This window comes from Gavialis gangeticus, unplaced genomic scaffold, assembly GCF_001723915.1.
Source record: "Gavialis gangeticus isolate Ggan-Ray unplaced genomic scaffold, GavGan_comp1, whole genome shotgun sequence".
Classification (NCBI taxonomy): domain Eukaryota; kingdom Metazoa; phylum Chordata; order Crocodylia; family Gavialidae; genus Gavialis; species Gavialis gangeticus.
The window spans coordinates 40,916,861-40,926,467 of record NW_017729024.1 but is presented as its reverse complement, the minus strand read 5'-3'; the positions used below and the strand labels follow the sequence as shown (position 1 = coordinate 40,926,467).

At 43.6% G+C, this 9,607-nt stretch overlaps 1 protein-coding gene across 1 annotated transcript in view; it reads right to left on the bottom strand.

Annotated features, from left to right (window-relative positions):
• The window catches only part of PLAA (phospholipase A2 activating protein), a 20,257-nt gene extending 10,757 nt beyond the window's left edge, over positions 1 to 9,500 (bottom strand). Inside the window, exons 1-9 of the mRNA XM_019517034.1 lie at positions 9,278 to 9,500; positions 7,451 to 7,644; positions 6,485 to 6,585; positions 6,268 to 6,388; positions 5,785 to 5,952; positions 4,885 to 5,020; positions 2,804 to 2,973; positions 2,054 to 2,211; positions 691 to 910 (exon numbers count right to left, since the gene is read on the bottom strand). Of these exons, the coding sequence (XP_019372579.1) occupies positions 691 to 910; positions 2,054 to 2,211; positions 2,804 to 2,973; positions 4,885 to 5,020; positions 5,785 to 5,952; positions 6,268 to 6,388; positions 6,485 to 6,585; positions 7,451 to 7,644; positions 9,278 to 9,417 (1,408 nt within the window). The 5' untranslated portion in view covers positions 9,418 to 9,500. The remainder of the gene's footprint in view (positions 1 to 690; positions 911 to 2,053; positions 2,212 to 2,803; positions 2,974 to 4,884; positions 5,021 to 5,784; positions 5,953 to 6,267; positions 6,389 to 6,484; positions 6,586 to 7,450; positions 7,645 to 9,277) is intronic.
• Positions 9,501 to 9,607: the final 107 nt, after the last annotated feature.

Below are 9,607 nucleotides of genomic sequence, written 5' to 3'. Positions count from 1 at the left end.
CCCAGCATCACAACAATCATGAGCCATGCCTGCTACCTCAAGGTATGTAGAAAAAAACATTTAAAGCTGTGTGTATGTCCGAATTGCTGATTATCTGAATCAGCATGAAATCTTCAAATTCAGATTTGGCCAAATCTAAATCAGGGACGGGGATCCAAATCAATTAATCGAATCACTGTCCCCAATTTGGGCTGAATCCGAATCAAATAGGGCCCATTTTGAACACCCCTACTGACTAGGGCAAAAAAGCATGAATTGAAGAACAGAAAACTTCAGTATTCTGAAATCTGACAAATTGTTTGTTGAAAATGTAAACAACCTCGAAGGCTAGATGAAAGCTCTTAGGTTTCTCAACCAATTCCACTTAAGATCAAACACAAGCAATGCTCTAAAAACATGGTTTAAACAAACTGAATCCAAGTAGTGAGGCTAGAACAACAAGGCACAGGGCTCTGTTATGAATATTAGATACGGAATGTGGAACGCAAAAGTTGGCTCATTTGTATGTTGATGTACAAAATGCTTTCCCAGGATTCTAAGATCACATTCCAGATTTGTAAAAGTATCAAAAAACACCTGCACCCATTGTACCCTAAAGTTAGAAGAGAACACACATTTGTATGCATTTTATGAACACAGATATTAAAGCTTCAGAATTATGGGTGCACCAGTAATGGCTTTATTTTTTACCTGTAAAGGGATCTGAAAATTCAGTATTTGTATTCCCCAGTGTTTGACCTTTGGTGTTGTCTATAATAAACTTCGCCACTTGATCCAGAAACATGGGATTTAGATCATTCTTCTGAAGGAAGTTGTATGCAGTCAACCAAGGATCATCATTCATGTTATATGGCAGCTTGTAGGAAGGCCCACTTTCATTCACATCAATGGTGAAAACAAAATCATATTCCTTTAAGTAAAAACAGAAAGAGCCATAGAGATGGTAATACCATATTTTGTCTATACATACATCATATGCATCAAATATAAACATATGATAATAACAAACCAAAATTTCTGATGTTATAGGCCAATTAATAATTATAGCACCCTTCTACCCTGGCTACTTATCTATATAGTTTTTATTTAGAAAATAGCAGAAACATAATAAAAACAAAAGAAACCCTGTGAACTAGGTTATTAAGCACTGGCAAAAAATATTCAACAATATTTAAGGGGGCACATTTCTTATGATAAGTTTAGCCACCCATATAAGTCTGGATCAGATGCCGACAGGATTATGGAACTAATCATGCAAGGTACCACACTAAGCAATAACATGCTCTAGTAAATTAACCACCCTACTCATCTAAAATTTACTATTTCCCTCATTTGAGGTTTCCTACATCAGACAAATGGTTCCACTAAACACATTTCAGAAATAATTAAGTATGTACTTTATTTACCTGAATTGAAGGCTACTCTGAATTGAAGTTGATCCTTCTAGTAATTAGATTTTAGATGCATACAATTTTTAAATGGTTTATTTTTCTATGCATCAAATCTAATTATTGGAGGGTCATCTTAAAATTTATTCCGCCAGCAGTTGCAGTAGGGAAAACTGTTGCAGTCAGCACGGTGGCAAGCAATGGGGGAGTCAAGAGGCATGACCCCTGCCTCTTGCCAGTCAACAATTTACCCCCTGTTGCCTGTCCCCCCATCCCCTGCCCTCCTCCGACTACTTGCTCCTTTCTGCCTCTCCAGTGCCGTGTCATGGCTGGAATCAGAGACACAGCACACATCTGCCCCACCCACCTTGTACTCAAATGCAAGATGAAGGGCTTCTCCCTCCCCCCATCCGCCCCATGTTAAGTGTGGAAAAAAAACCAACCTCATCTTGGATTCAAATAAATGTGACATTACAGACAATTTGAGTACCTAATATTTCCACTTCTAATTCAGAGGTGTTTTATGGACCCTAGATCTATAACGAAGCACTGAAAAGCTCCGTACTTATTTAAAAATCTACTCCAGAAGGCGACTCAAACAATGATTTTGTATGAGAAATTACCCATTTTTAAGACAAGAGATTAACTGAGAAAACATAACATACTTTTCCTTCATATAATACTCTTCCAGGTGTTTGCTGTGTAGCTCCAGCAGAGCCAACAACATCACCAATCTTGACCCATCTTCCTTCACTAACACTCCACTGATAGGCTTCAACTTTCCCACCATCTTTAATTAGTCGTGTCTGTCCATCTCTTGTTCCTTGAAATATAAAAGAATGCAATTATATGGAGTAGAGAAATACAGTAGTCTAGTAGCCTCCACTTTTTTCCCCTCAAGCAAATAATCTAAAAGAACTTCAGCCATAATCAAATTTGTGGAGAAGAAAAGTTATCCAGGAAATTTTTAAAGCTAAAATACAAAAGCCATACAAGAACAGAAGAACAGCAAAGTACTACACATTGGAATAAAATAGGAGAAGGAGCGTGAAAATAATTTTAGGGCAGCCATATATTAATATCTGCCAAGTATATTACAGGGACTACAGAGAGACGGTTCCTGATAACTCACCATTTCCCCAGGCAGATAACAAGTAAGGGGGAAAATAACTCTAGTTACTCTCACCCTCCTTTTGTAAGGAGCAGAGATTATCAAACTTCTACCATTTAGAGATAGTAGTCATGGGTTAAGGCCAGAGGCACTTTACTTCTCTTCAAGAAAGAGAACTTTCTGCTTAAGGGTTCCCCTGACTTTTGTCTTATAGACATTCATTTTAACACACACACACACACACACACACACACACACACACACACTCTCTCTCTCTCTCTCTCTCTCTCTCTCTCTCTTTTACCTGGATCATTTAGATGTTCTCTTCCAGGAAGATCATCGGCATTAATGTCTCCTAAGTCACCAGTCTTAGGGTCAATTGTAGCTTGGGAAAGCTCATTTTCAAAAGCTTGAATTTCCTCAGCGCTTGCTGTGCGCTCCAAGGACTCTGTAAATACTCGAATGATTCCATCACTTGAGAGAGAGACAGAGAAAGAGAGAACCACATATTTAGAAATAACATTTTCATCACTTAAATGTAAAGTGGTTATGTTCATGGAATACAGTAATTGGAACCTGTGGCTAGCATTTTCTAACAAGGGAAAAAACTGTATCTGCTACCTAAAAAATTAAATTCTCATGCTGGTAGCAGTTTATCATTAGAAGAAATAAGTAGACAAATTAAACAAAAGGTGTTATTTTGAGGCTGAAGGCAAGACAGAAAATTTTTGTCAAATGGTTTCCACAAAGAGCAATTGCTAGCATGTTTATGGATTATAATTAAATGTCTGCATTACCAAGGCATTGCATCTCCTGTAGCTCATGAACAATAAGAAAATCATCTGCTGAAGCATATAGATTGTAATTAATATTATATGGCTGTCCAACCTTTAGGCAACCAGGGGCTGCACAAAGCCCAAACTGCAGACCCAGAGGTTGTAAGGCATGTAATCTGCAGGCCATGTGCTGGGATGCATAGACCACCTCCCTTCCCTCCCCATGCCACACAGGCAATTCAGCTCCCAGATTCCCAGCTGTGTATACCACAAGGGCAGCCCTTCCCCACTGTACAGGCATCTTTGCTCTCCTTGCAGTTGCATGGGCTACCCATATAGAGAGCAGGCAGCCTTGTAGGCCTGCGAGAAGCAGCTAGTATTCGCTTTGGATTCGGCCGATTCAGAGGACAGCGATTCAAATCACTGTCCCAAGTCGATTCAGCCGAATCTGATTCAGAGATTCGGCCACCACTAAATTGGCAGAATCTCCAAATCAAACATGCCCCATCCCCTCTCCCAGCCCCAGGGTCCCAGCACTTAAAAATTAAAAAAAAGAAAAGCTCTGCACTCAACAGCTCCTGCCAAGCCAGGGGACAATCCCCACTGCCACCCACTGCCCCATGGTGCATGGGGGTCTCTGCCACAAGCCCCGAGAAGCCCTGACGGCCTCTGCAGGAGCTGGTGAGTGGGGCTTTAAAAAAGAGCAGGGACATTGGGGTGGGCAGGGCAGCTATCAGTGGGTCTGGGAGAGTGGGCAAGGGCTTATAGCAGAGCCCCCCACACAGCACAGGGCAGTGGGGGGCAGCAGGGATTGCCCCCCTTGCCTGGCAGGAGCCGATGAGTGCGGGGCATTTTTTAAATTTTGTTTTTTAGTTTTTTTAAAGAGCTTGGATGCTGGTGCTGGGCAGGGCGGCCATTGACGGGGCTGGGAGGGCGGACAGGGATTGGAGGGTGCTCAGGGGAGCTGGGGGAACAGGCAGGGGATGAGGCCTGTCAGGGGTCCCCCCCATGGTGTCCCCTCCTCTGCCCCCCCACAAACACTTACCAGCACAGAGTCCTGGTCCAGCTCCCTGCAAGGGTGAGCAGGGACTGCCTGAATCTCCCCAAATCTTTTTCAAATTGATTTGGACCTTTTTATTGGTCTCCCTATTCAATTTGGATTCGGAGATTCAGCCGCCAAATCAAAATCAGCACCCAAAGCTTCGCACAGGCCTACAGCCTTGTTCCCTCTTCTGCTGCAAAACTACAGTGCAAGTAGCCTAGCCTCTTCCCCTGTAGCACCTGTACTGTACACATCAGCCCCGTCCCTCCATACTGCTATGTCCCCAGGAGTGGGGGCAGGAAGTAGGAGAGAGGGGGAAATCCAAAGAACCTGGTAGCTGAACCAGAAGCAGCTCATGTGGGATGGCAGCCAGAAGCTGCTGGGACTGCATGCAGCCCACACTGCCAGTTGGACAGCCTTGGAATAATATATAAATAACACTAAAGTAAGACATTTTACCTGTTCTTTTGTTATGAGAAAACAAGTATATAATGCATACACTTAGTCAGACAAGTGTTTTTCCAATTTAGATAACTACAAAATACAGGTAAAATGGATTCTGGGTACCTTGCACCAACCACAATGTCACCATTGTCCAACACGCAGCAACACCAGACAGACTGAGCTGGAAGTCTGATTGTCTGAGCACACTCCCCTTGCTTCCAAATTCTAAGTGTTCTGTCCTCTCCAGTGGTTACAAAATCTAGAAGAGATGATTTCTTTATTTTTTTTTGTTTTTAATATCAAGGTACAAAATAGCTTTATGCAAGCAAGCATCTAGCATTTATTCAAGAAACAGAAGTGATTCTTTAAACAATTAAATACTTCTCCCATTTCTTTAAAGAAATCTACAAGGGATAAAGAAATCACACATTTCTTGGAAGATGTATAATGTCACTGTGTAAACAGTGGTGGAATCGGGGAAGGTAAACTTATGCGCCAGACACACATCTTAAGTTCCCTTCTCAGGGCGCTAACAAAGCACAAAATAATTTTGCCTTTATCAGGGCCTTATCTTATCCTGAGTCTTCAGGGTTTCACAATCCTTGCACACCTTCCTCCCTCTCAACCCCTCTGCACCAAACTGAAAACTGGTCCCTACTCCCCACAGGTACAGAACACACCCCCTCCTTCCCTCAAGTCCCTTCATTGATCTCGAGTCTTTTCTATCTGCCTCTCTGCCACAAAGAGGCACATGGAGCAAGCATATAGTTTTACAGTCCACCCAGTTCTCCATGAACTTTAGCCTCATTTATTTTTTGAGATGCTCTGAACTCAGCGTTCAGAATCATTTTTCCTTCAGCAACAAGCTAACGCCGTACACTGTCCATCTCAAAGAAAGCTATAAAAATGGAATCCTGAAAAATAAACTCGTATTATGCAAGGGCAAATACTACCACTCAATCTGAAAAGCTACCTTGGCTATTTTACTTGGAAAGAGTCTTGTAAACTCCACAAGTGTCCTACCTTTACTTTGAGGGAACACAGATATGCTGTATATATAATTTGTATGCCCATAATAAACTTGCAGACACTCGCCAGAGACCTGCCACCTTCGAATACTCGCATCATTAGCGCAGGAAAGAAATTCTGTTTCACTGAGAATAGCTAAACCTCTCACACAATCTTCATGACCTTTATAAGAGAGAGAAAATTGAATGAATAAAATGACTGTTTTATTAACAGCAATCTAACATACCTATATTTTTGCAACCTCAGATCTATATCTAGAAACTGATATTCCTTAAGGATCCAACTTTCAAAAGCTGCTCTGCTCAGTGTTTTCTGAAAATCAGTTACTTTTAAGGGGGTCACAAGTTGGTTACCCAAAATGACTAGACTCTTATGAAAACCTTGGTCTAAGAATTACATTTTCTCCAGTTCACTTATACACACATCATAACTGCTTATTGTATTTGCAAACGACATCCCTTTTGCCTAAATCCTTACCAGTGAATGTTCTCTCACATCTGCCTGCCTTCCACAGTTTAATAGTTTTGTCAGCTGAGCCAGTCAGCATTAATCCCTGTTCTGGCAGTATCTTCACTGCCCATACTGCAGCAGTATGACCCTGTGAACAACACCACAATGTTAGACCTACCACAGATCAAATGTACACAAGATGCTTAATTATTTATTGTCCGATACTCTTGCAGAACAACTATACCTGTAGTGTCATCATGCATTTGTCATTCAACCAGACTTTAGCAGTTGTATCCCACGATCCACTAAGTAAGGTGCCAAATTTCCCAGATGAAAGGCTGCAAACTGGAACAAACATTCAGATCAATACTGACAAAGCTGGATTGCAGAAAACTAATCTCCAGCCTTACTCCAGTTATATATGGAAAAAGGTTTTCCCACATTAGCAACATATTCATATAGCTTGCTTTTTTTTGTTTTTTTTTAAAGAGACACTTCTAAAGTTAGTTTGTTTTGGATAAGAGTTTAAAATCAGAATAAAAACTACGACTAGGAGGGCTTTTAAAGCATGCACTTTTGCCATGTATTCATCTTTAGTTTCTATCCCCTCACAATCCTGATTCCAAAAAACCCATGATTATTCTGATGTTCTCCAAAAATAGCAGTCCCTATTAGCACTCAGTTCACCTGGTCACTTTCTGGTACTCCCCCAAAAAGCACACATACATAACCTATGAGCATTCTGTCCACCATTTAAAACTCAACCCCCAACAATCTGCATGCATTTTAAATGGAAATCCCAACATAAAGAATCAATATTAATTTATTCGTGTAATGATATAAAGTTCTCTCTCACAATTTGTGCATTCCATATGTCTATATTAAAGACAACTTCCTCCGGTAATGCCACATTCACTGCACTACAGGAATATCATTCATCACTAGAAGTACTGCTGTTGACAGCTGCAGTGAAAAAGTGCTGTTTAGAAGGAAAGCTCCCTGCAGCAATGACTGTCATTTTGTTTTGGCTTTAAAGTGTGTAGGAGAGTCCTAATCTGTACCAAACACTTACACAATTTACAGAGAAACCAAAATTGAAATGACTAAACTTATCAATACAAGTTAAAGACATGTATTTACAACCTCCTCTGCATCAACCCCAAATTCAAAACTCTAGACAACAAAACCCCCAAACATGAATGATAATTACCTGTGTTTTTGTGTCCCTTGAGAACATAGAGTGGAGTTGGGCTGTCCACTGTGAAGATGCAAATATTATGGTCATTGCCACCTGTCGCAATTAGTCCACGAGGATAGAGGTCACTTGGAGGTATGATGCACACACAAGATACAAAATTGGAATGGCCGCTCATACAGTGCACTTCAGTAAAACCCCTGTTAATACTAAACAGACATAAACAAATAAGTTTACATTTACTGCCATAACAAAAAATTACTCATTTGAGAAATCTAAATGACAAAATATATTTATATTTCAAACTCATGTTTTCATAATTTTACTTTGGGTTAAAGTTGTTAGAGGTGGCTTATATAAAAGACACTAAGTGACTCAAGCAGAAGGAAAAAAAAGAAGAAAAAAGTACTGATGAAAAAAAGCCAAGTTTCCAAATTCTAAACAGCTCAGAGTAGCAGAATTTCTTTTTGCATCATCCAGTGTGCAAGTCCCAAGTCTACTCTGAAAACCACTGGCAAGTGCGAACACAGGCTGAAAGCCACCATTGAAATATAGGAAGTGGTTTGTTACTGAAATGTATTGGTCAGAACTCATCATATTTACTCTTTTACCACAGGTACCATTCTGCCTTAAAAATCAGCCCAGCAAAACTTTGGGAGGGCTGAGGATGGGTGCATATCCTAGCAAGGAAACTGATTTTCTGCTCTGGAAAACCAGCAAGGCCAGTTCTATTCAGGCAGTGTCCAGGCCTATTTGATATGTCCTGATGTCATAGGCCTCGGCCCATCATAAGCCCCACTTTGGAATTGAGGCTACTGCAGACATAGCAACTAATTGCTTGGGACAACAATAAGAAAAACAGGAATGGGAGTGAGGCCATAGACTAATAATAAGGGCAGGGGTTTTCAACCTTTTTCAACCATTGTACCTGCAGGAGGCCAGATGCAGAGCAGGGTACCCTGGCCGCTAAGTGTGTGTGTGTGTGTGGGGGGGGGCATGAAGGGCTGGAGAAGTGTTGGAGAAGGGCTGGATGCCAACAGGGGAAGGGGGTGGCGAAGGGCAGAACACAGAGCAGCGGGGTATGGGGTAGGGTGATGAGCAGCACGACCCTGCTCCCATGAGGCAGCAGCATGGGATGGCAATGCTTTATCCCCACCCACCCCCGCGAGCCCCCTGGGACCTTTCAAAGTACCCCCTGAATTAGGGCATCAAAAGTGGACACTGAACAAAGGACACCAGTCAGTGCCCACTGGTTCCTGAAGGAGCGGAGGGAGCCTGTCAGTGGACTCCCTGGGCACCGTTTTGGTTATGCACTTCCCATCCACAGCCCCACCAAGTCCTGGGACAACACCCCCAGCTCAGCTCAACTGGTCATCTATACAAACAGGAAGGATGCTGGGGCCAGGAGAACTCTGACAAGTGTGGGGCTGCTTTCTTAGGATGCCTCCGCTCATGTCTCTGGGCAGTTTCACTGGTCAGCATCCACAGGCCAGCAGAATCCCCTGACACAGACACACATGAGCCAGCAGGTCATCTGACTCCCTGGACACTTCCTCAATACAAATGGCTTTGCTGCTTTGCCAGAGCAGAAAAAACTGGTGTGTATATCATATACATATGATATACACACACACATATACACACGCACAAATATACGACGATAAGTGCATGCAGGCAACTGCAGTGGTAATGACCACCTTCCCCGGGTCCCGGTACTAGTCCCGCCCAGCAGGTGCGGCCCCTGCCCACACACCGGGGGGGAAGACGCACACAAGACGACCGAGCGGCTCCCGGGCCCCGCCGCCCTACACCCGACCCGGCCCGGCCCGGCCCCACTCTCACCCGCCGGGAGCCCAGAGTCGGGCCGTGCGATCCCGCGACACCGACACGAAGCCGTCGGGCGGGAAGAGGCCGGAGCTCAGGCCCCGCACGTCCAGCTCGTGCCCCGCCAGCGAGCAGCGCAGCCGGTACGCGCCCGCCATGGCGGCGGCGGTGGCTCCCCGCGACTCCGCGCCTCAGGCCGCGGCCTCTGACACAGCAACACCCGCCCCGCCGGAAGCCGCCATCAGCTCGCGCCGGAAGGAACATAACCGCCGCCCCACTACAGAGTAGAAGCAGAGACTACATCTCCCAGCAGCCCTCGGGCCACGAGCCTTCCGCGAGACTCCCCCC